Below are 24274 nucleotides of genomic sequence, written 5' to 3' on the forward strand. Positions count from 1 at the left end.
CCCACATGCCGCAGAGTGGCTGGGCCCGTGAGCCATGGCCGCTGAGCCTGCGCGTCCGGAGCCTGTGCTCCGCAACGGGAGAGGCCACAATAGTGAGAGGCCCGCGTACCACACACACACACTATATATATATATATATATATATATATATATATATATATATTTCAGGCTCTGTTTTATGTTTTCAAACAAACTCCCACGTTATCTTTTTATACATTTGCTTAATGATTTTTTTTTTTTTTTTTTGTACGCGGGCCTCTCACCATTGTGGCCTCTCCCGTTGTGGAGCACAGGCTCCAGACGCGCAGGTTCAGCGGCCATGGCTCACGGGCCCAGCCGCTCCGCGGCATGTGGGATCTTCCCGGACCGGGGCACGAACCCGCGTCCCCTGCATCGGCAGGCGGACTCTCAACCACTGCGCCACCAGGGAAGCCCTCTTTTTATACATTTAATTTAAAATACATGGATGTTGATGGAGGACTAAATTCACATGGTGGAGGGACTTCCCTGGCGGTCCAGTGGTTAAGACTCTGCGCTCCCAATGCAGGGGGCATGGGTTTGATCCCTGGTTGGGGGCACTAAGGTCCTGCATGCCATGCAGAGTGGCCAAAAATATAAAATAAATAAATTCACATGGTGGAGATGGTTTCCAAGCAGAAATCATCGGGTGACGTGGGGGTGGGGGTGGGTTATTTGACCGCTTAATTGTGGTGCCCTTTTACAGGAATAGATTGTACTGAGAGTCATGCCACCATATGTATGAACAAATATGGTTGATATGTGTATGTAATTTGTAGGACTCTGTATAGAAGTAAGGGATCCACAGATTCATTTATTCAGCAAATATTTATTGAGCACCTACTACGTGCCAGGTGCTGTCGTAGACTGGGGATACTGCTGTGCAGGTCCCTGCCCTCATGGAGCTGACCATCTAGTGGAGAAAGAAAGCCCATGCGCAACACATATATAAGGTATTGGGTGATAATAAGGCTCTCAGAGAAGGATGAAGCAGGCTAAGGGGCTGCGTGTTTTAAATATAGATTTTATTATTATTCAGGTACGGCGAGGCCAACAGATCAGGAGACAATTGCCATTGAAAAGACAGTTTGTTATACTCATAGTTCCCAAGAGAAGGGGGCATGCCACATCGTGGGGGGACACATGGGGAAGCACAGGGCTGGTCAGAGGCAGAGGGAGGGGGTAATTGTGGGCAAGAACTTTACTGAGGTTTTTGAGGGAAGGAGTGGGTGAGGCAGGGTAAGCAGGCTTAGGATTGGCTAGTTTGAAAAATTTCAGCGAGCCCTGGGGCGTAGGGCTGTGCTTGGTTGTCTGATCTGGCCCTGGGGTGATGAGGGCATGTGGACAGTGGCCTGGTGTGTGAGAGCCCCAAAAGGGAGGTGGAAGGAGGTGGCTAAGGGTATGGAATCCGGATTGGTTGGTTTGTATTTGAAAAGCACGCTTGCGGGTGAGTGGTTTACCATCTCTAGGAACTGGCTGTCCCTGGAAGGAGCAGTCCTTGCAGGGTCTGCAAGGTCCCGGATGTCAAAGCATCAGAATACAGAAAAGAAAAGCCATGGTTAATACACTGGGGGCATGCTAGGAGTGTGGTCTTTTATACAGGCTGTGGGGATGAGGTCAGATAAGGGCTCTCTGTTTAAGTGACATTTGAGCAGAGACCCTAATAAAGAGAGGGAGCACGTGGATATCCCTTAGGGAAGAGTCTTCCAGGCAGAGGAAACAGCAAGTGCAAAGGCCCTGAGGAGGGACTGTATTTGGTCTGTTCATTGAATAAAGAGTTTGGTGTAGCTGAAGGGAGAGATGAGAGGGAGACAAGGACACCAGGTCAGGGAGCTGGGGCCGCGAGAGGCACTGGCTTTGACTGAGTGGGATGGAATGTCACCAGGTTGGGGGAGACACTCTGTGCAGAGGATGAGTATGATCAGAGTTGCGTTTCAACAGGGTCTGTCTGGTGCTGTGCAGAGAACAGATGGGAGGGGAAGCAGGAGAGCAGGGAAACCAAGGAGGAGGCTTCAGCAACAATCCACGTGGGAGAGGATGGGGGCTGGACCACTGGAGGAGGTTAAGTGGCCAGATTCCTGATATAAGTTAACAGGACTGGATGGAGAGATAGGAGAACCGGTGTTAGGAGGAATACTATTTTTTTTTTTTTTTTTTCTGGAGGAAAATGTATGTGAGGCCGTTTTAGCAAATGTAAATCTGAGTGAAGATCACGCTTCCTTTAGCTGATGTCTTTTTTTCTTTTTCTTTTTTGGCTGTGCTGTGAAGCTTGCAGGATCTTAGTTCCCCAACCAGGGATCCAGCTCAGGTCCTGGCAGTGAAAGCACCGAGTCCTAACCACTGGAACACCAGGGAATTCCCAGTTGATGTCGTTCTGCATGCTCGTACAGCTCCCTGCGCCTGCACCCCCATCATCCCATGTGCGCAGAAATCTTCTATTCACGTGTCTTTCTCTCCATTAAATAATAAGCACCTCTGGGGCAGGGACTGAGTCCAGTTCTGTTGTTTTATTGTTTTGTCCCCAGCTGCTCTGAGAGGGCCTGGCTCAGAGTAAGGTCTCTGGAAATGTTTGTTCAAAGAGGGTCAACTTTGCAGATCTGAGTTTTCTCCCTAGGAGGAAGGATTCTCGCAGTGGGGCCATGTGCCCACAGGCTCCCTCGACAGCTGGTGGGATGTCCAGGGCTTCCCCACCTCTGGGCTTTGCACTGGCTGTGCCCTCTGCTTGGATGGCTGCCCCTTCGCCTCCTCCTGGTCCCCATTTCAATGTCACCTACTCAGAAAGTCCTTCCTTGACTCTCTTCAGGGGCTGCTCTCCACCTCTCCTCTGGCCCCCGTCGCTGTCTGCCAGGTCACCCTGTGCTCACCAACATCAGAAATTATTTTCTTCAATTTGCATTTCACTGTCTCTCTCTCTCCCCATCACTGTGCGGGCCCCATGAAGGCAGGGGCCTGGTTCTCAAATGTTCACTGGGGTAGGAGGTGGGGTTGGTGGCCATTCTGATCCCCTCCAGTGGGAAGGGTGCCCATGCCCAGCAGCTGCGGTGCCAGGTGCTAAAGGCTCCCACGTGTGCTTCCTGGGGGACTGGCTTGGCTGGCTGGGACTGTCCTATAGGATACGGCAGGGGTGTCCATTCAGGACCGGAACTAAAGAGAGGTATGTGGGTCAGAGTTATGCAGTTGCAAAGGCAGAGCCTGTCTTTATTTTGTTCATCATGGGTTTTTAGCATTAGTCTTGAGTTTTAAAAAATATTGCATTGAAATATGATTTATCTTGATTACTAAGGTGTTTTATTTTTTTTGACTCCCCCTTAAATTCTGTGCCCGAGGTGAGAGGTCCCAGCCCTCCTCAGAGGTGGGCTGAGAATCTGTACTGTGAAATCAGCCTTTCCCAGTCCCCACTGTGAGTCTTAGGGAAGCCCTGAGCTCAACTGTAGATGGGGGATGTCCATGTGACCTAAAAAATAAGACAAATTTGGGAAAGGTCTGCTTTGCCGTTTCCCCTAGGGCAGTGATTTTCACTCACCGTAATTTTCACTGCATGGAGTTAGCTGTCTGAACCGGGGTCAAAAGGGAGGTCCCCTTAGGACCGGGAGAAGAATTGTGCCCCCAACTTCCAACAGAACAGCCCTTATTCAGTCCAATTTTTAGCTGGGCTTCTTCATCAGATTTCATATTGCTAAAAAAGAGTGGAAAAGCCACTATAGTCAAGTCGATGATGGTCCTAGAAGTGGCTAGTTAGGTGTCCTGAGGCCTCCGGATTCTTAATTAGGGCAAAGGATCCTTAAGCAACACTCTGGGTGTGAAGGTCAGTATCTTGAGCCCCTTTGTCCCTCAAGGGAGGTCTTGAGAGGCGCCTGCGTCTGGGCCTCCACCTCAGCCACCAGCACAGATGAGAATCTGGGCAAGAAGATGCCAGAAACCTGGACCTTCAGTGACCCAGCTCCTCCTCTGCCCTCGGTGTGGTGGGCGCGTGACTCCCCTCCCAGCGTGGCCCGCTCTGGGCTCCCCCCACCTCAGATGGTATTTGCTTTCCCCTCCCTGGAGTTTTAAAGGCTCTTTGTGTGTCACGTTTCTCTCTGTTCTGCGTTTTCAATTGTCTTCCGTTCTCTCTTAGCCACTTCGGAGGGGGGCAAAGCTCATTCCATAAATCTAAGGTATTATTACAGGTGACGGCAGTGCCTGATCTCTGTGACACCCACCGGGCTCCAGAGGGTAGAGCTAATTAGTCGGAACACTTACTTTTCAGGCGTGAGTCACTGGAAGCAGGTGTCAGGGGGAGGCTTTAACGAGGCCCTCGTGACTTGCATATTTCCAGTCGGCATCACTGCGTGTACACTGTGCAGAGGTAGCCCTGCCCCTGCCTCCCCACTGGGTAGGGGGAGAGAGAGAGAGAGGGAGGGAGAGGGAGAGGGAGAGGTGCTCGGACGTCCCGCTATCCAGTGTTAAAAGCAAAAGCCTTTCTGCTTTTCTGGCCCTTTTTCTTGCTTCCCCTCAGTCTTTCATTCATTCCACAAATGTCTGTTGAGTACCTGCTGGCTGCCGGGCCCTGTGCTAGCTGTTGGGAGTCAGCCGTGAGCTCTATCGCTGAATCCCTGCCACGATAGCACTGACCTCCTTGAGCGGGAGACAGACCCTAAGTGAGGAGCAGAGAAATAAACAAGGCAATTCCAGAAGCCGATAAGTGGATGGAGAAGATAAGCTGGGTGAGAGAGCGCGGGCAGCACGCGTGCTGGAGAGGATTCTCTAGGCAAGTGGTCAGGAAGGTGATGGGAGGAGGCAGCTCTGCCGTGCTCGGCAGGACGGAGGGATCTGAATGTGTGAAGGCCCGGGGCAGGAAATGGGCTGGGTGCTTCTAAAGAGCAGTGTGGAGGCCAGCGTAGTCGGATGGAGTGAGCGAAAGAGAGACACGTGGGAAATGGGGCTGGAGAGGGCAGCAGGCCCAGGCAATGCCGGGCATTTGCGCTTTATTCTCAGCGTGATGGCTGCCGCTGTGGGTTTAGGCAGGACAGTGATGGGACCAGATTTATTTTAGAGCTTGCTTTCCGCAGCTGGCCGAGGGGAGGAGCCGGGGCCAAGGCAGCAGGTGTTTGGGGCGGAGAAGCCAGCGATGCTGCGGTATCTGTGAGGCGGAAGGCAGGCGTGTGACCGCCACCTGGGCGCCAAGCCCCCTCTCCAGACTGGCACCGAGGGGCTCTGAACTCTGCAAGCAGAGTAAATCTGGTGGGCTGCCCTGGGGCTCCCTCTCTACCTGGCACCATCCACACTGCATGAGATCAGGAGGTGTTCCTGGTCGGGTGGGTGCTCTGTAGGTCTTTGAGGGGCCCAGGGAGGCCTTTGGGGGCTTCAGACTATGCTCTCAGATGGCCCAGGAAACTGTGGTCCACCTTCCCAAAGCATCAACCTAATGTCATCTAGGTTTACATTTAGATTCAGATAAACAGTCTGAAGCATTTTTTTTCAAAAATTAAAATAAATGTGGCATAGAATAAAAAAATCCACACTATTTTTTTTAAAGAGAAAATCAAGTGATTTCACCTTTGTAGTCAGCAATGCTGACTTGGTGTCTACAAGGCTGTTAGGGGTGCCTTGGGGGAAAAGTTTGAGAAACAGGCCTTAAGGTGCAAACGAGGAGAACAGCAGATGGGAGAGAAGGAAAAAGGAGGGAAAGAGAGGCCTGGAGGTGGGAGGAATCAAAGAGAAAGAAGAGCGAGGGACTGCAGTCTTTACCAGCAGTTTCCCAAAGGTACCTGCCCTGTTTTCCTCCAACCCCACGGGGACCCCACTAGGCATGAAGGACCCAAGGAAACAGGCCCTTTCACTTCTGGCTCCCACACTGGCTGGCCTTGCTGGGAAGCGCCGTTTCCTCTCTTAAGAGAGCTCCGTGGAAGGCTTTTTCTCTCTTTTTCACCGGTCTTCTTTAATCGCACGTGATCCACACTGAGGACAGACGTGTAGCTGCTGCTGTTGGTATTTTTTCTCTAGGCAGCCCCAGAAAGCAAGTCTTTGCTGGGCATGTTATTTACATGGTGGAAAGAACAAGCCATTTCCTTATTAGGGAAACAGGCATGGGGGCTGGGGCGGGCGGGGGGACCGACAGGGCTGTGTGCTGGGCTTCACTTCTGGACTCTGAGGACCAGGGACCCCCTGCGGATGGACGCTGGGACATCCTCCCTGGGGCGTGGCTCGGTCACTCCTAGGCCAGGGCTGCGCTCAGAAGCAGCACGTGCCTTCGAAGGCTTCTGCAGTGATGGCGATAGCTTCAAGCCTCAGAGGGCGGGTAGGGCTGGGGGTGTCCTCGCGGTGGCGGTGGCGGGGTGTGTCCTCTGGGCTCAGTTGTTGTCTCTGGTGTCTGAGGAGGCACTTCCAAACAAGATGTCACTGTCGTGGGACATGCTGCTCAGCTGCGACTTGGTTTTGATGAGGAACTGGGTCCTCCGGAACATCACCCTTTCTTGCTCCTGCTTGAGCTCCAGGTAGGAGCGGGAGAAGGTGTGGAAGATGGAGGTCACGGGGAAGGCCATGAGGAGGATGCCGCTGAGGATGCTGCTGAGCGCCACCACCTGGCCAGGCGTGCTCCTGGGTACCATGTCGCCATAGCCCACAGTTGTCATGGTGATGACGGCCCACCAGTAGCAGGCAGGGATGCTGGTGAACTCGGGGCTATCGGCCATCTCGTTCTCGATGACGTAGAGGAGGGGGGCAAAGAGGGCGATGGCCACGCAGAGGAAGAGCAGCAGGAGGCCGAACTCGCGGGTGCAGCGGCGGGCTGTGAGCCCCAGCGTCTGCAGCCCCAGCGAGTGGCGGGCCAGGCGCATGACGTACAGGATACGCAGCGCCCGCAGGACGCGCAGCACCAGCCCCACCTTGTCCAGGTAGCTGTTGCCTGTGCCGGGCTTGCGGCGGTCCGCGGCGGCGCCGTCCACCAGCAGGGTGATGTAGTAGGGCAGGATGGCCACCATGTCAATCAGCGTCAGCGGGCTCCGCAGGAAGGCAAACTTGCTGGGCGCCTGGATGAGACGCAGGAGGAACTCGAGGGAGAACCAGCCCACACACACAGACTCCACGATGAAGATGTTGCGGCACATCTGGGAGCACTGGCCCTGGGAGAGAGGGGAGAGGTCAGCGGTCCCACCAGCAAGGAGCATGAGGCTCTGTCCTGGCTGGGCTACGCGGGTGAAGGGTGGTCTGGGCATGTGCCTGTCCGTGTCCTGCGGCCCCGAGTCCTCTCTTTCTCTGGCTATGCTCACTCCCTGGTTGATCCCGTGCAGACCTAGGGCTTGAAGTACCATCTCAACACTGACCATTCCTAATCTCTCTCTAGCCCAGACCTCGCCCCTGAACTGCACACCCCAGACGGGCTGCCTCCTGGGATGTCTGGTAGGTGTCTCAAACTCATCGTGTCCTGAAACGGGCTCCTGATTTCTTTCTTCTTAAAATTTATTTTTATTGAGATGTAATTGACATATAACATGGTGTACAAATTTAAGGTGTACAATGAGTTGATACATGTATATATTGCAATATGAATAATTATCGTTCCGTTTATTGTGTCGAGAACATTTACGATCTAGTCTCTTTGGGCTCCTGATTGCCTGCACACCTGCCCACTGTGGATTCCCTTCTTAGCGATCAGCAATCCCATTTTTCTGGGTGCTCAGGACAGACTTGGCCTCATCCTGACGCCTCCCCTGTAATCCTCATGAAATCCCACTGGTGCTTCGTTTAAAATGATTCCAGAGTCAAAGCACTTCTCACTCTGTCCACTGCCCCACCTGGGTCCAGCCACCGCCCTCTCTGACTTGCACAGTCGCAGGTATCTCCTCCCTGGGCTTCCTGGTCCCTGCAGTCCACTTCGCACACACAGCCAGAGGGACTCAGAACGTGAATTGGATCCTGTCCCTCCTTGCTGAGCATCCTCCATGGCTCAGAGAGATGGCTCAAGTCCCCCAGGGGCACAGGTGGCCAAGCCACCACCTCTCCCACTTCCTTGCCCCCTGCCTGCCTCGCTCACCTGCTCCAGCCCCACGGGCCTCCTCACTGCTCCTCCAACACCCCAGGCTCACCCCCAGCTCAGCGTTGACTTTTCTTGACTTTCCCTGCAGGATTCCTCTTCCCCCAGACACCCGTATCACTCTGCCCTCCCTTCCTCCAGCTCTTTACTTCCATATCACCTTCCCAGGGAGGGCTTTTGGGACCTGCCCTGTTTAAAAGCCCTCCCCCTTTTTCCGGTACCCCGATTCCCCTTGCTCTATTTGATCGTAATGCTCATCATCTTTTAATATGCTCAATAAGTTACTTATTTACCATGTTTATCGTCTGTCTCAGCCCTGCCTGCCTGCCCCACTGCCCCAGGAGACTGCAGCCCCACAGGGCAGGACAGTTTGTGTATTGTTCACTCTCAGGACCCCAGTGCCTGGAAAGGCCCAGCACGCGCCCAGTGATCCATTCATATCTGTTACCAGGATGGACGGAAGAGCCCTGGCCTGGTGTTTAGACGGGGTGTCAGATGAAGGCCAGGCAGGCAAAGGGAAAGCCGCGGAGGTGGCCCAGGTGGGACGGAGGCCTGCTGGGGTGCGCAGCCATCTAGCTCGTCGCCCCCTGATGGCTGTCCCAGGAGAATTCGGTCTTGAGGCTGCCTCACCGAATTTTTCAAGAGAAGCTGGAAATTTGGAGTTTTACATGAAATCTCCTGGGTTTTAAATGTTGTGACAATTCAATACAAAGAAAGCACTCCATGGTTCACTCAAACACATCTGTGCGCTGTATCTGTCATGTGGGCTGCTGCCAGCTGTTGCTCTGGTCTGCAATACAACTGGACGGTGGATCGTCCCCAGTGGGTTTGGACCTCAACCTCAAAGGGGCCTTTGGCAGAGAGGGAAGGCACAAATGGTTCTACCTGGGGCATCTTGTCGGTTCCCGGGCACAGCTGGGTTCTACCAGACCTGCTCTGCTAGCTTTTCCTCTAGGAATATGTGAGAGGCTGGAGAGATGAACTAGTACTGGGTGAGGCTTTGAGATCTCAGACCTCTGGGACAGGAAGCCCCCTCCTCTGGGAAGCCTTCCTGGAGTGCTTCCCCTCCAAGTATCCCCAGCACAGTTGGTGGTCCTCTCACAAGAGCCCCCTTGGCTTGTGTGTCATACTTATGGTCACGGGGCTGTCACCTAGACTTGAGCTTCCTGAATCTGGAGACCCACTCTGGTCATCCTGTCTGCCCTGTGGAGCCTGAATACAGTAGGCACTCAAACGTGTACTCAGGTGAAACAGTGAACCCCACTGGTCCCCCAAATGAAGCAGAAGAACAGCATTTTTACTGAGTCATGAAAAAGGCCGGGTATTTTTTTTTAAAGCAAGTATCAGAAGTTGAATAAAACTGTGGCTTTGTTAGTATTTTCCTGATAAAATCAGTATTGTGTATGTTGGAGCCAAGAAGAAATCTACACTAAATACAGGTGCTTCCAGACAGGTCTCAACTGACGGGCATTTTCTCTTTTTTTGGTAGGCACGTATAATCCTCATGGTGAGCACTTCCTGCACGCACATCGCCAGGCAACGTTCCAGTCACTTCCCGTAGACCCATTCGCTGAACCCTCAAGTGCTGTGAGGTGAGCCTGTTCACAGCCTCTTGGACATGTAGGGAAACTGAGGCACAGAGAGGTTAAGTAACTTGCCTACAGTTACACAGCCAGAGTGGACGAAGTGGGATTCAAATTCAGGCCGTCTGGCTGTAGCCCTGCCCCCTTCATCACTACCCCTTATGCTTCTCAAAAGTTCATTTTACTGGTTGAGTGCTGTTTTCTTAACACTGGTTTTTAAAATTCAGTGTATTAAAAAAGAAGTGTCAGAAACTCCCTGCGAGTTATAAAGGCAACACTATCGCTACTTTTTCCATAATATATGTGTTTGGGAAAACCCTCACGTGGTGAGTGGTTCTAATGTTTGATCAGAGAGTTCATGTAAAGCCCCTAGCACATGCAGGGTACACAGCCAGTGCTCAATAAATGCTGGCTGGCATGATATTTATGTTGAGTTCCTACCGCCATACTACCTATTTCTCCAATGCCTACACAATTTGCACCATCTGAACCTTTTGGTCTGTCTTGAGACCTGCTTCCAGAACCCCTATGTATGGGGAAAGGGTCCCAACTCAAAGGCTGAGGGTCTCATACATAAGGAGGCTGAACTGTGGGGCTAGATGAGGTCTCACGCTGCCATGTGGCACCCATACTTCCACGTTTAAGAACCAGACTAGGGACTCAGTCAGACCTGGGTCTGGGCAAGCTGCTTTGCCTCAGTGTTCTCAGCTGTCAAGTGGGTGTGAGAACACCTCCCATACCAGGATGCTGGAAGATTCGCTGAGGAGATAAGATGCAGGCAGAGTGGCAGCCCAGCCCTTGGCTCCTAGTAACTGCTGGCTAAGTGAGTGGTATCCCTGAGAATTGGACACACACCCCATCAGGCCCTGGAGTGAACACTTTATGGGAATTCTCTCATTTAACAGAAAGAGATGCTCACTATTTGAGGTCATGTGCACACACACACATCTATCAATAAAACTCATATTCAGGACCCAAAAAAGCTTTCTGGGATATTTTCATGCAAGGGAATTAGGAAGGCTGAGAAAGGATGCAAGTTGGTGAAATAAATTTTGATGGTATATGTCATGTGCTTAGCTTGGGGCCAGGTACATCATAGATCACATCAGCCAGCCATCCATCCAACAGGGAGTGGCTGAGTGCCTCCTCCCTGCTGGACAATGTTGGGGGGGGGGGCAGGGCACAGCGCAGACCTGCACAGGCATGGAGCTTGTGTTTGAACGTGGAGACGGGCAACACACATGTAAACACACTTATAAACAGATGTAAGCACAACGATGGACTGGGGTGTTGCTCAGCCAGTGCACTCAGGGAAGATCTCCTGGAGGAGGTGACAGTGCAGGTGAGAAGGCTGTGCACTTCTGGGAGGAGAGTGGTCCTGGGCTCTTACCTTCTCCTCCTCCTCCCTCAGGCTGGGTAAGGTGCTGATGGAGAGGTTGACGGCGGTGACGGTGACAAAGAGCACCGACAGGCAGGCGAACACCTTGCCGGGCAGCCCTGAGTGCGGCCTCTCTACCATGTCGCGCAGTCTCCGCATGCAGCGGCCCAGGCGGCCCTCGCCCTCCGTGGGGCCCTCGCTGTCGTGGTCCTCGCTGTCCAGCGGGTCGTCCTCATCCTCCCGCTCCACCATCTCGGCGAACTCCTCGATCTTCTGCAGGTAGCGGCGCTTACAGCAGCCGTCCAGGTGGTCCTCGGCGATGCCCCAGTAGAGCAGCTCCTCCTGGAAGGACAGGGCGCACATCTCCCGCAGCAGCCGCAGCTTGCCGGCCCTCAGGAAGGTCAGGATGGTGCCGAAGGCCCCCGGGTTGCGGTCGAAGAAGAACTCGTTGCAGGTGACGTCGTAGTCATCGCACACGTTGAGGATGTCGTCGAAGTTGGTGCAGGCCTTGAGCTGGCCCAGCCGCGTTAGCGGGAACTCCTCCAGCGTGGTCCAGGGCAGCGAGTACTTGATGCCGCCCACGTTGATGATGATCTGGCGCCTGCGGTCCTCTGGCTGGCCGCCCTGGCGGGGCTCGTCTTGTGGCCGCAGCCGCTGGGCTCGGCGGTAAAAGACGCCCTTGAGTGATTGGCTTTGGGGGAAGAAGGCCGGGTGGAAGGAGGCGTCGGAGGCGCAGCTCAGCGCGCTGTAGTCGTAATCAGAATTGTCTCCCGGTAAGAGGGTCATTTTGGGCCTTCACATCCCTCTCGGGCCTGGGGGGAGAGGGGAGGAAAGACCCACAGTGACTCCTGCTGATATGGACTGAATTGTGTTCCCCCAAATTCACAGGGGGAAGCCCTAACCTCCAATGGGTTGGTATTAGGAGGTGGGGCCTTTGGGGGGTGATTAGGTTTAGATGAAGTCATGAGGGTGGAGCCCCCGTGGTGGGATTAGTGCCCTTATAAGTAGAGGAAGAGACACTAGAGGTCCCATGTGAGGGCACAGTGAGAAGGTAGCCACCTGCAAGTCAGGGAGAGAGCCCCCATCAGAACCCGACCATGCTGGCACCCTGATCTCAGACTCCCAGCCTCCAGAACTGTGAGTTATAAATGTCTGTCTGCTGTTGTGGCTACAAGCATAGATTTTGGAGTCACGTGGCCTGGGCAAGTTACTCGACCTCAATGTGTTTCAATTCCTCATCTGTAAAATGGGTATGACCATATGATCTACTTCACAGTATTACTGAGAGGATTCAATGAATTATGTACTGTCTAAGACCACTTACTACAGTGCCTGGAACATGGTAGGTACTCAATACTTGCTGTCTACTATTATTTTTTAAATTATTTTATTTTATTTATTTTTTGGCCATACAATGTGGCTTGCAGGATCTCAGCTCCCTAACCAGGGATTGAACCCGGGCCATGGCAGTGAAAGCCTGGAATCCTAACCAGTAGGCCACCAGAGAACTCCCACTGTCTACTATTATTAGTATTTAACTCAAACGGACACCTTGTATTCCTTCCACACATGGAAAACTGATATCACTTGCCATAAATCAGGGTCAATGTCCAGAAAATGCACAGTTATCACAACGGTGCCATGTTTGCTCATATATCAGTAAACATCCTCTTGAGGATACAGGAATGAATTGGACAGGCATGCTCACTCCTCCAGAAAGCCCTCCTTGGCTCTTCCAGCTAAATAGAATGTCAGCCCCTCCCCCCCATTTATCTTCACTGCACTTGTCACCTGTTTTCGAATGACCTGTGTGCAAGCCTGGCTCCTTTAGTAGACTGCTTGCCCCCTGGGGGAAGAGTGTGCTTTACTCGTCTCTGAATCCCTGTGCCCAGCAGCATAAAAGCTCCAAGAAATGCTTAACAAATGATTACGTTTCCTGTTGGTGAGGCCAACACGATGAGGGCACTTCTGAGAAACTGAGGTCAAAATCTCAGCTTCTATAGACTTCTTCCTTCCCAACCCTCAAAGCTAAGGGTTTGTGCCACTAGAATGAGATCGCTTATTCATTCATAGCTCATGGGCTGCATTTGGTTCACAAATATTTTGCCTGGCTTGGAGAAGATTTTGAAAATGGAGACATTTCCTGTAAAAATTTGTATATCTTGGTTTCTTTTGAAAAATCAGACTATCTGGTAATGTTTGGCCCAAATTCCAGCTGAGAAATGACTGCCCCCTTTAGGCAGGGCATGAACGCTACAATACACCACAGTCCCTACCCCTCCCTGTTGTCTTCCTAACACCCACTTTACTTCTCTCATGTATGTTTCCTTCCTGGCCCCTGTAGGCATTTGAGTTTGAGACCCCTACATGACAGCAACAGAGCTCTCCAGAATTCAGCTGATCCAGGGAAAAGTAGTAAGGGTCTAATACTTTGCTTTTAAAAATCACCATTCCTCTCCCCAGCTCAATTCCCCACGGATGCAAGTGGTACCAGCAAAGCCTATCAATTACAAATGGAAACTATTTCCGATACCTGAGTGTACATCTGTGCTATGGACATGTTCAGGGGAAACACACGCGGGTCCACACACATACACGCAGCCCTGCACGGATGAGAAGCAGTGCTTAACAGGAGCCACGGCGGTTTCCACATCTGAAAGGGGCGCCTTCCTAACAAATTCTTGCACAAAAGCAAATCCTCACTCCACTCATTTATCTTTGGGGCAAGCTACAGTTTCACAGATCAGGTTTTGGAAAACTAGGGTACACCCGTGTTTGAAAAAAATGATTTGATTTTAAAGAGTTGAGTGTTTTTAACTTCACCTAAAATTGGAACTCATCTCCTCAGGCAAAGCCTGCTAGAATCCCTTGAAGGGGAAAGATCGCTTTTAAGTGGGACCGCTTTTCAGCTCTGCTGCTTTCTCTTTGCCACCAAAGACAAGAGGGAAAACGACATTCTGTTTGGCAAGAATAGTGATGAAGGTAAAGGAATATTCCTCTCATCCTGCAAGCCCTGGAGAGCTCTTGTGAAACCCCACATCTGTAATCACTTCTCTTCTTGCAGAATTTCTTCTTTCAACCCTCGATTTCCCTCCAGCAGAAAGCACCCCCAATGAACGATTCCTCATTTTTTTTTTCTCTCATGACCCACGTCAATTGTGAGTTAAAGCCTCAGCCTCCTATGTGGAAAGTTGTCCTGTCTCAGAGACTTGTTAGAATGGAGAGGAGAGAAAAAGCATGCTTCATTCAGGCTGCTTGTATGCAGAGGGCCAGAGGGCCCTGGGGAGGCCCAGATGCTGGAATTTGCTAAGCGAGGAGGGGGGAGCACTTCTCCCGAGCCTTTGGTCTTGGGGTTACCCAGTCTGATGGGTGTGGGGTGACAGTTCTGCACGCTAGAGTCTCGGGTGAGGATCATAGATCAAACAGGCTCCAAAGTCCTGCTTCTGGAATGTAATGCTTCTTTTCACCCAGCCTGATACCCTCACAAAAAGGCTGATCTTTTAAAATTACCCTACAGTGTTAGGTCTGTCAGTTCTCGAGCATGGTGAAATTCAATGATTTTGCCTCTTAGGGTCTATATGTGTACTTGGGAAGAGGAAGCCATCTGAAAAAGGGGCTCCGATGGTGGGCATGAGGAGGAGTCGTCCTGAGGGAGCCGTCATGCATTCAGTCAACACTTATCATGTGTCGGACTGGGCTAGGTCTGGAGGCACAGCAGAGGACAAGACGGACCCAGCCCTGTCCTCACGGAGGTGACGTTCTAGTGGGGGAGACAGTCTCTAAATAAGTACACAGGCTGTAGTGGGTGTTGTGATGAAAACAGAACAAGGTGACAGATGGGAAATGACTGGGGGTCAATGTTAGCTGGAGGGCTAACCCAGGAGGGCTTCTCGGAGGAGGGGACCCTGGGGGCAGAGCCAGCCCTGGGAGGACCCGGGGGAGGGTGTCTCAGGTGGTGGGAATGGGAAGAGCCTGCTCCCCGACCTGGGGATGGGCTTGGATGGTCAAAGACCAAAGTGAAGCCCGAGTGGCTGGGCAGAGTGAGTGAGGGGAAGGTAGAAGATGTGTGTGGGGGCATCGGCAGGCATCAGATGGAGCTGGGGTTTATTCCTCGTGGGCGAGGCAGCCTCAGGAGAAGATTCAGGCTGGGTTGGGGACAGCAGGCTGAAAGCCCCTGTAGTCATTCTGGAAAGAGACCATCGAGGTTTGGATCAGTGGAGGGGTCTGGAGAATTGGATGGATTTGGGGTGGACTTTGGTGGAAGAGCTGACAGGACCTGCTGCAGGACTGGAGTGTGGTGAGGGGGAAAGACTAGGCTGCAGGATGATTCCAGTGGTGCCATTCACCCAGGTGACCGATAGGTGGTGCTGTGATGAGGCCTGAGTTAGAGGCAGCCTTTCCTGGCTGTGGGATGATGGACAGGAGAGGGTGTGGGCAAATCAGGGAGAGAGAGCAGGGATGGGGGCCTCGCACATGGATGGATGGGTGGTGTCAGACCACCAAAGCTGACCTGATGATCATGTGTGGTCGGGGAGGGGATGGTATTAGCTGGTAGCTTTGACCTGGCTGGGCTGGGGTGGGCAGGAGGGCCAGGCTAGCAGAGATACGGCAAGGCGCAGAAGCCGGTATTCCCTGTGCTCAGTGCCCGCCGCCCGGCACCCACTTCCCTGCTGAAGCTGCACTCCACCCCAGGCCCGAGTGGTCAGTGTGGGTAGACACCACTAGGGGGGCTCTGGTAGACAGAATAATCCCCCCAATCCCCACCCTGCCCCGCCCAAAAGATGTCCGTGTCCTTATCCAAACCCCTAGAACCCCCGAATATGTTAGATTATGTGGCAAGCAGGAATCAAGCTTACAGATGGAAATAAGGTTGCTAATCGGTTTCCTTTGAGGTGGGAAGATTTTCCTGGAGTCTCTGGGGCCTCCATGCAACCACAAGAGTCCTTAAAGATGGCAGAGGGAGGTAGGAGGGTGCATCAGAGTGATGCAACACTGTGAGAAAGACCCGACTGGCCAATGCTGGCTTTGAAGATGGAAGGGGCCACGGGCCAAGGAAAGCAGGCAGCCTCTGGAAGCCAACACAGGCAAAGAATGGACTCTCCCCTAGACCCTCCAGAAAGGAGCACAGCCTGCCCACACCTTTATTTTAGTCCTGTAATGCCCATTTGAGACCTCTCTTCTCCAGAAGTGTGAGGTAGTAAGTTCGTGGTTTTTAAAATTATTAATTAATTTTTTTTTGGAGTATAGTTGATTTACAATGCTGTGACGTTCCTGTTGTTTTAAACCACTCAGTTTGTGGTGATCTGTTACAGCAGCAATAGGAGACAAATACAGGGGCTGTTGAGAAAAAGCTGGTTAGACTCCAGCTTGGGGGGCAACTTGCTGACTACCCCAAGACGGGGAAGCAGAAGAGCCCACTAGCTCTGAAGTCTGAACATCTGGGTTCAAGCCCAGTCACTCTGTGACTTTGGAAAAGTCATGTCCTGCCTCTGAGATGCAGTTTCCTTCCCTGTAAAATGGGAATATGAGTTGCTCCAACCTCCCTGAGTTACGCTGAGGACTAAAGCAGAGTTCACAGGCGATGTGCTTGGCCCAATGCCTGACACCCTGTGGACCCTCAGTGGGCCTGCTGTATTATTATTAGCTATGAGGGAGGTTTGTCGTCCTCCCCCCTCCACCAGCCAACTGTGACTCCTTTCTTGACCTGATCAAGCAGGACTGGAACCCAGCATTGTCTGACCCCCAGAGCCCCTTGCTGGAGGGAGTGCAGTCTGGTATAGCCTCTGGGAAAGCCATCAGGGGTACTGAGGGGAATGTACCTTATGATGCAGGAAACCCACTCTTTGGTATATTGCCCAGACCTGGGTCCACAGGGGTTGTGATAGACATTGTCTGTAATATATTATTTCCACTCAAATAGTTGACTCAGCATCTGCTTCTGGGGACTCGTATCTAAGCGAGGAACAAGGCACAAGAACGTGCAGCTTGTGTTGCTTTGGTGCTAGGAGGTCTCCCAGTGTCCCTCCCAGGGGGGAAATGAACAAGCGATGCAGATGGCGGAGGCCTGGAGGTTGCACAGGAATTAGAAGCAACGGACTAGATGTAGGTTTAGCAACACATTTAGGTCTTAAAAACATGGTGCCGAGTGGAAAAAGAAACAGAAGTTTATAGCACTATGCTATTTATGTAAATGAACACACACACAACATCACATATGTTACGAAGACTTGAGCACATGTAAGGACCTCTATCAACCACAGGGAGGGTGCCTGGGAGGGCAGGGCGAGGGGAATAAGTGTGGGGATTGGGATGAAGGGAACAGTGACTAAGGTGGCCTGGCACAGGCCAGTGATGAAGAGTGGTATGAAGTAGAGTGTGGTTAGTACAACCCTGGGTTTTAATCCAGGTTTTAGAAAAAAGAAGAAGAAGAAGATGAAAAAAATCAAGCCACTGCGTTCGGAATCTCCCCGGACTCAGTGGAGTTAGATTCCCAGGCCCCTCCCCAGAGCCTCTCCATCAGAATCCCCAAGGGGGAGGCCCAGGAATTGGCATTTTCGAAGGCTCCCTGAGAGCCTGCTGACGTTTGAGAGAGAGAAAAGGGAGGGGGCCAGGAAGGTCTGCAGACCCTCTAGCTGCTCTGGGCTTTGGCAGAAAGCCCCCTGCCCAACTGCTCAACCTCCTTGGAGTTCTGGAAGCCTCTGTGGATCCCACGCTAGGGGAGCTTCACTGGAGAAGTGGAGACCCTCTGTTTAGAGAGAAAAACCTTCTGCACTGGGGCTGCCTTGATCAAATGCCCCTTTGTGAGCCCACAGATCCGATGACACTCCCCGTGCAATTTCTTTTCCTTCTTCCTGGGAGAAAGATGATGTTCACGAGCTATGATGGAGGGCTGAGTACATTTCCAAAGAGGAATGAGCATTGAAGCCAGGAGGAGTTCTGAGGGGCAGCCCCCCCCCCCCCGCCACCATGAGGCTGCTCTGTGGTCAGCATCTGACTGAGGGTGGGGTGCAGGGCCTGGGGGGTAGCAGGATGGGAGGAAGGTCTAAGTCAGGCTTGCCTCGCTGTTACTACTGCTTTTGTTCATACCCATTCGGCCTGATACAGCCGTCTGCACCTACTGAGGCGCCGGCCCTGTTCTGGGCCTGTTTCCCCCTATAAAGTGGGGATAAGTGTGCCGACCTTACTGGGCTGTTACGAGGATGTGGTGAATGGAGGTTTGCTGCAGGTATGATCACTGTCGCTTGATCTCTCATCCCCAGGGCCACATCCCATCAAGGACAGGAAGGATTCCACAAACTGTTATGTGCTGATGCCAACTGCTAAGACACCTCTTGGGTCTCTCCAGGGTTTTGACCAACTGCTGTCCTCTCTCGACTCCACTCTTCCAGTCCTAGGCCTGTCCCTCTTCTGAGCAGGAGGGGGGAATGCAGAGAGAGCACCAACCACTCACAGTGCTGTAGCAACACACGTCACAGCCTCCCATAATCACACACCAGGCGCCAGGCGCTGTGAAGAGCCTTAACTGTGCGAGCCCACGTCCTTCCCTAAGAGGCAGGTGTTACTATCAACACCCCCATTTTACAGATGAGGAAATTGAGGCTTTGAGAAGTGAAAACTCATGACTCTGGTGATGAAACCAGACTCCAGCTAGGTCTGTGGGATTCTGAACAAACCTCCCTGACTCTGCATTTTACTGGGCCCCTGCATTGCTCATTCCTGGTGGAGCGGAGAGGGTGTCCAGCACCAGAAGCAAGCCAGGGACGGGGTCTCTCGTCTCTATTTTCTATGCACAAGCTTTTGAAAAGTCTTTGCGGATGGGGAGAAGCAGGCAACTGCCCATAGCTGGGGAACCATCTTTATTCCTACTGCGTATTTGCTCAAGAGCAGAGTAAGAAATCAACAAAACTCCTGCTTGCGTCAAGTTCCCAGTTGCCATTTTGGTCTCTGGGCAGAACTCTCCTATGGTGTAGACAGGCACCAGCCAGGGGTGAGGGTGTGGCCTCTGGACCACGCCGCCTGGCTCACCATTTACCACCTGTGCAGCCTTCTGCAAATAACTTCACCTCTCGTGCCTGAGTGTCCTCAGCTGTAAAGTGGGGGTAATCATCGCACTCTCCTCCTAAGTGCTCGGAGCCATGCCTGGCACATGAGAAGGGCTCTGTGCTGGCTAGAATGGCTTCTGCACAGCATGCCTGGCACCTCCCCTGCCCGCTCCTCCCCTTGCATTTCCTCTCTCAGAGTTGGAATGTGAAGCAGACAACGCCTTCCAGAGGGCTGGCCCTCAGGGCCGGCTCTCCATCTCACCTGGCGCTGAGGTCAAGCCACTCGCTTGGCTGGGCCTCAGTTTCCCCGTCAGCAATGTAAACTGATGAGGCACGTTTCTGTGCTTGGCAGAACAGTGGCCTCCCAAAAGTGCCCACGTCCCAAGCCCTGGATGGAACCTGTGACTATGTTACCTAACATGGCAAAAGAGATTACGCTGCTGTGATTAAACCGAGGGCCTTGAGATGGGAGATGACCCTGGATCGACTGGTGGGCCCAATGTCACACAAGGGTCCTTATAAGAGGGAGGCAGGAGGATCAGAGTCAGAGGAAGGGATGTGATGACAGAAGCAGAGGTTGGAATGATGCGAGCCAGGAGCCGAGGCAGGCAGCCTCCAGCAGCTGGGAAAGGCAGAAACGGATTCTCCCCCCAGAAGGAACACAGCTCTGCTGCCCCTTGATGTTAGCCCAATGAGACCTACTTGGACTTCTGATGCCCCCAAACTGTAAGATAAGAAATTTGTTGCTTCCGGCCACTAAATTGGTGGTAATAGGTGGCAGTAAGAAATGAACCAAGTGCAATGCAACTCTCTTAAAAAAAAAAAAAAGTGTTTCCTGAGCTCCTTGGTCTTTGGCTTCTTTCTGCCCACCCCGCTCCACACCTGCCAACTTGTGTGATCCCCTGACCCTGATCGGGTGTCGAGGGCACCCCACTGATCTCTCCATGCAGCCCTTCCCCTGCCTGTGCGGCTTCATCGGTCACGTTAGGGCTCCTGGCTGGGCTGACTCAGAGGTGGGTCACGCCGCATTAATCCTCAATTAAAACGTTAATCAAAACAGATCCAGCCATTAGGCTGGCCCAGGTCCTGGCATGCTGGACCTCTGTGCGATGCTGTGCCCGCGTGGGGCGATCCATCTTCCTCGGCTTCCTCCCGTCCTCCCTCGTTACAATCCAACCATGCTGGACCTCAGCCCTGCTTCCTGCGAGCTGGGGCCCAAGTCACTGGGGTGGGGGGGATATTTGCTGGGAGCTGGGCTCTTTCCTCCACCCCGCCACCCCCAAAGAGAGAACATGCCGGAGACACCCCTCCCCCCAGACAGAGGCAGCCTCTGGAGCCTCCCTGCTCTGCTTCTGGCAAAATAACAGTTTGCCTTCTACCAGGAGGGGCTTTGGGGTGGGAGCCGGAAGGTCCATTTCTCTTTGCCTCCTTGCAGCCCCCCAATTTGGGAACACAGGCGTAAGCAGAGGCACAGGCTTGGAGAGCCGTGAGGACCTTGGGGCAGCAGGAAGGGGACACTGGCTTAAACAATCCCTCGTTTCTTATTCCTTAGCAAGTGTTGAGGCCGCGTGTCCGTGGTCAGCTGCGGCGGGGAATGGAGGAAGGAACGAGGGAGAGCATGGCGTGCCCGCCCGCCCGGGGAGACGCAGGTGTGAGGCTGTGACCACAGGGCAGGGGAAGGGCTGAGGCACCATTCGGATCCTAGCTGGAGCACATTCACTCCAGGTTCTGACTTTGTCAGTCAAATACTGGCTGCCATGGAACAAAAATGGCCACCAGGGATTGAGTGCTTGCAGCTAGACTTTCTTGCCTCCCCCTTTATATTAATTCTCTTTAGAGTGGCTTCTCCAGCCGCCATCTTCCACCCAGGGGCTCCATCTCTGGGTTTAATGAGCCAACCAAGAGTGGATTCCCAGACCCTGTATCTTTGGCAACCGGAAACGTTGACTCTTCCTCACATATTCGGAAGGGGGATGTGGAGAAAAGACAGCCCAGTCAAGACACCTTTTAGGGGTCCAGGGGGTTAATTCCTTAGTCTCGGTTTGAGTCTCTCAGTCCTACATCCAGGACACATCTCTCTGCTCTTCTGTTCCCTGGGGCATCTCCCTCATCTCTTGCCACAGCCCGGCTGTGTGGCTGGTGCAGAGAATTCAGAATGGCAGTGGGACAGGAGCTTAGCCCCCAGATCTGCCCCAATCAGACTCCAGGACTCCCCCAGCCTGGGTTCTCAAGGCTTGGGACAGGAATCAGGGCTGTCTTGTTTCTAGCATACTCACAGTCCCCTGTGGGTTTGGAGTGGGTCCCATGACAGACATCTTTCCACTGGAATGGGCTGGCTTAGGGAATGACTGGTGAGGGCAATCCCCAGGGGCCATCCTCACCTGTCTTTCAGACACACCCTCCCTCCCTGCTCGACAGGTGCCTCTGCAGAGCTCCAAGACAGAGGACACAGGGTCAAGCTCAGGTCTGACAGGTTCTGAGAACTCCACTCAAGAAAGCCAGCACGTCCTGGGTACCTGCCCCTCCCCTGGCTCCAGCAGTGCCAAATCTGCCTTGGAAACGTGCTCCGGGGTGGGGGTGGGGGGTCCCTGAAGTGACTCTGACTGCAGTCATGTGTGTGGGTATCAAACACACCCTAGTGAATAAACCTCTGCTTAGATTCATAGAGTCAGAAGCAGCCCCTTCCCCCTTAACACACACACAATGAATCAGAGCAGTTCCTGCTCCCTTCTCCCACCTCCCCTGCATTTGTCTTGAGGGGTCAGCAAACGGGGTCTCTGTGTCCGTCTCATTCTCCTTGGTGACTTTGGTGCCTGGCACCCTGTATGTACTTAAGAAGAGCAAGTGCTTAAGAAAATGCCTGCGGAATGGACAACTTAACTAATACACCCCATTGGTGGGAGCCTCCCTTCATCGGTATGGTTAGATCAGTGTTTCTCAGCCCCCCTCCCCACTACCACCCTCCCCTAAAGAGCTTTTTAAAGACCTTTTCTTCTTATCCAACAACCTATTCCAGCCTCCCCCTGCTCCTCCTTGAGAATGAATGCAGTAGGCGAACCAAGGAAAGGCTGTTCTGCAACCTGTCCAGTGACATTCTGCCTACACACATGGGGAGGGGGGATGTTCTCCAAGCTGCAAGCTGGCTTCCATCCTCTCCTGCCCCCATCCCATCCCTCTCCTTCACGGTTCTCTCCTCAGCACAGTGCCTCAATAACTGTTAAATGAATGAAATAAGGAACGTTGGGCACTTGGCATGGTGAGCTGTGCGTAGTAGGTGCTCAACCAATCTTTGTCCAATCCATGAATGAATGAATGAACTTCTCTCTTTTCCTTCCTCATCCGAAGACTCCAATCCATCCAGGCTGAGCCCCTTCTTGGTAGGGAGCCCCGGAGACTGAGGAGTCCCCAGAGCCCAGCACACAGTGGGCGCTCAATAAAAGCTTGTGGCGTTAATGAGTGACTCAATAAAGCCCACTGACAGGGTGCTCCCTTCGGAGCGGTGCCTAAGGATGGAGTGAATGAGCGAGTGACAGACGCCCCCCTACCACCTCCCCCCAACACTCCCTCTTCCCTGGATCCTCCCGCGAGACGCCGAGAAACCTGCCACAGCCGGGATGTACCCCCCCCCTGCCCTGTCACTTCGCACCCCGGGGACCCCAGGGAAGAAAAGAAGCTGGACCCGCACCATGACCGTGGCGAGCGAGCTCCACCCCACCGCCCGCAGCTGCTCCCGGATCCTCTGTCGTCCCGGCCGCCCCCCTCAGTGGTTTTCGGGGTCCCCTCTGGGGCGCCGGGGCCACGGCCACGTGCATCTCCCCCTACCGGAGCCCGAGTCCGCCAGTCCGGCGGTGCTCGGAGAGGCTGCAGCGCGCCAAGTTCCCACCTCAAGTTCGCGGCACAGCGTCCCCACCGCGGAGTTGGCCGGGCCGCGGCTCGCCGGCGGGTCCCGGCGAGGACACGACCAGGGGCTGGAAGCCACCCGCGCCACCTCCCGGAGCCACCGGCAAACTTCGGCCCCCAGGCCCCGCTCGGCTCCGGCACTCGGACCCAGGGCCACCAGCCTCTGCCTCCCGGTCCCCGCCGGGCTCCGAGTGCGCCGGGAGCGCCGCGAGGCAGCCGCCGAGGGAGGGAGGGAGCGGGGCGGGAGGCGGGCCGGAGGGAGGGGCGGTGCTCGGGGCGGGGAGCGCGGGCGGCGGCGGGGAGCGCGGAGGCCACGCGGCGCCGACCGCAGGCGTCCGGGCGGCCCAGGGCTGGGCCCGGGCCCTCGGATGTGCAGCGCTCCGCTGGGCGCCTTCCCGAGTCCCGGCCCGGACAGCACGCGCCGAGCGCCCAGCCGCCGCCCTCTCCCCTTTCCCCGCCCTCCCGCCCGCGCCTCTCCGCCCGCCTGCCCTCGTGGTCCCCGTGCTCCGCTGCCCTCGGGATGCACTCGCCCCGCAGCGCGCCAGCCTCCTGGGGTCAGGTGCTTCCCCCCGAGGTTCGAGTCCCCGCTGGCCCTGGACCCCTCGCGTCACTGCCCCAGGCGCCAACGTGCCACGTAAAGGCTCCACGCTCCGCTGCCGCGGGGCCGCACGCACCACGCGCCCGGTCTTGTGCTTCTCCCTGGAGGTCCGAGTGCGCCGTTGCCCTTGGGCCCCTCGTGCCACTGCGGGCCAGGGACTGCACGCGCCTTGCGGCGTCAACTTCTTAGGGACAGCACGTGCCGCGCCAGGTGCCTTTCCCTCCAAGTCCCTGTGCGCCACCAGCCCGGAGTCCGCGTGGCCCAGCTGCCAGCACCCCCAGCCGACGCGGGGCACTCGGACCGGGTCCTGGGGTCCCGAGCCGGCTGAGAGCGACGCCTCACCTCGGAACTGGTAGGAGTCGCGCCTTTGCTGGGGGTTGGTTTGGAGGGCTCTGCCCGAGAGAGGGCGCCACCGCAGAGCCGGCCTTTTAGGGTCGCTGGCCTCGCACCCCGTTTTCCTCTTTTCCTTCCAGTCTCTACCGCCCTTTCTCACCATCAGAGCACCCAGCAAGGCCGTGAAGAAACCCTGCCCTGAGCCCGGCCTGTGGCCTCCTCCTCAGGCGTGGGGAGCAGGCTCCGGAGCTGAGAGCGCTGCTCTTTCTGGGACTGCGTGAAGAGGAGTAGGGTTAGGGTGTCACGGCTCACCCGTGCCGCAGAGGCCACCGCCACAAGGAGCTGCTCCCAAGAACTCACTTTCTGTTGGGAGACAGGCTGAACCAGCAAAGCCGCTGAGGCGCAAGATGG

The 24274-nt window shown here is 54.2% G+C and overlaps 1 protein-coding gene and 1 long non-coding RNA gene across 2 annotated transcripts in view; one reads left to right on the forward strand and one right to left on the reverse strand.

Annotated features, from left to right (window-relative positions):
• Nucleotides 1-879: 879 nt before the first annotated feature.
• Nucleotides 880-23107, reverse strand: KCNG1 (potassium voltage-gated channel modifier subfamily G member 1). Its single transcript, XM_033840370.2, has 3 exons — nucleotides 22916-23107; nucleotides 11003-11802; nucleotides 880-7118 (listed from the first exon to the last, which is right to left on the reverse strand). The coding sequence occupies exons 2-3, from the start codon at nucleotides 11774-11776 to the stop codon at nucleotides 6348-6350; spliced, it is 1545 nt and encodes a 514-aa protein (XP_033696261.1). The 5' UTR covers nucleotides 11777-11802; nucleotides 22916-23107; the 3' UTR covers nucleotides 880-6347.
• A 121-nt stretch (nucleotides 23108-23228) lies between these two features.
• LOC117308274 (uncharacterized) overlaps nucleotides 23229-24274 on the forward strand; it is a 79744-nt gene continuing 78698 nt past the window's right edge. Inside the window, exon 1 of the long non-coding RNA XR_004522258.2 lies at nucleotides 23229-23882. This is a non-coding gene — a long non-coding RNA (uncharacterized lncRNA). The remainder of the gene's footprint in view (nucleotides 23883-24274) is intronic.

The sequence above is a fragment of the Tursiops truncatus genome, chromosome 15, assembly GCF_011762595.2.
Source record: "Tursiops truncatus isolate mTurTru1 chromosome 15, mTurTru1.mat.Y, whole genome shotgun sequence".
Lineage (NCBI taxonomy): Eukaryota > Metazoa > Chordata > Mammalia > Artiodactyla > Delphinidae > Tursiops > Tursiops truncatus.

Bases quoted from the DNA above. Each gene is read 5' to 3' on its own strand.
- KCNG1 (XM_033840370.2), bottom strand. From the start codon at position 11,776: ATGACCCTCTTACCGGGAGACAATTCTGATTACGACTACAGCGCGCTG. The intron at 7,119-11,002 runs GTAAGAGCCCAG...CCTCTCTCCCAG, and splicing joins TGAGGGAGGAGGAGGAGAAG to GGCCAGTGCTCCCAGATGTG.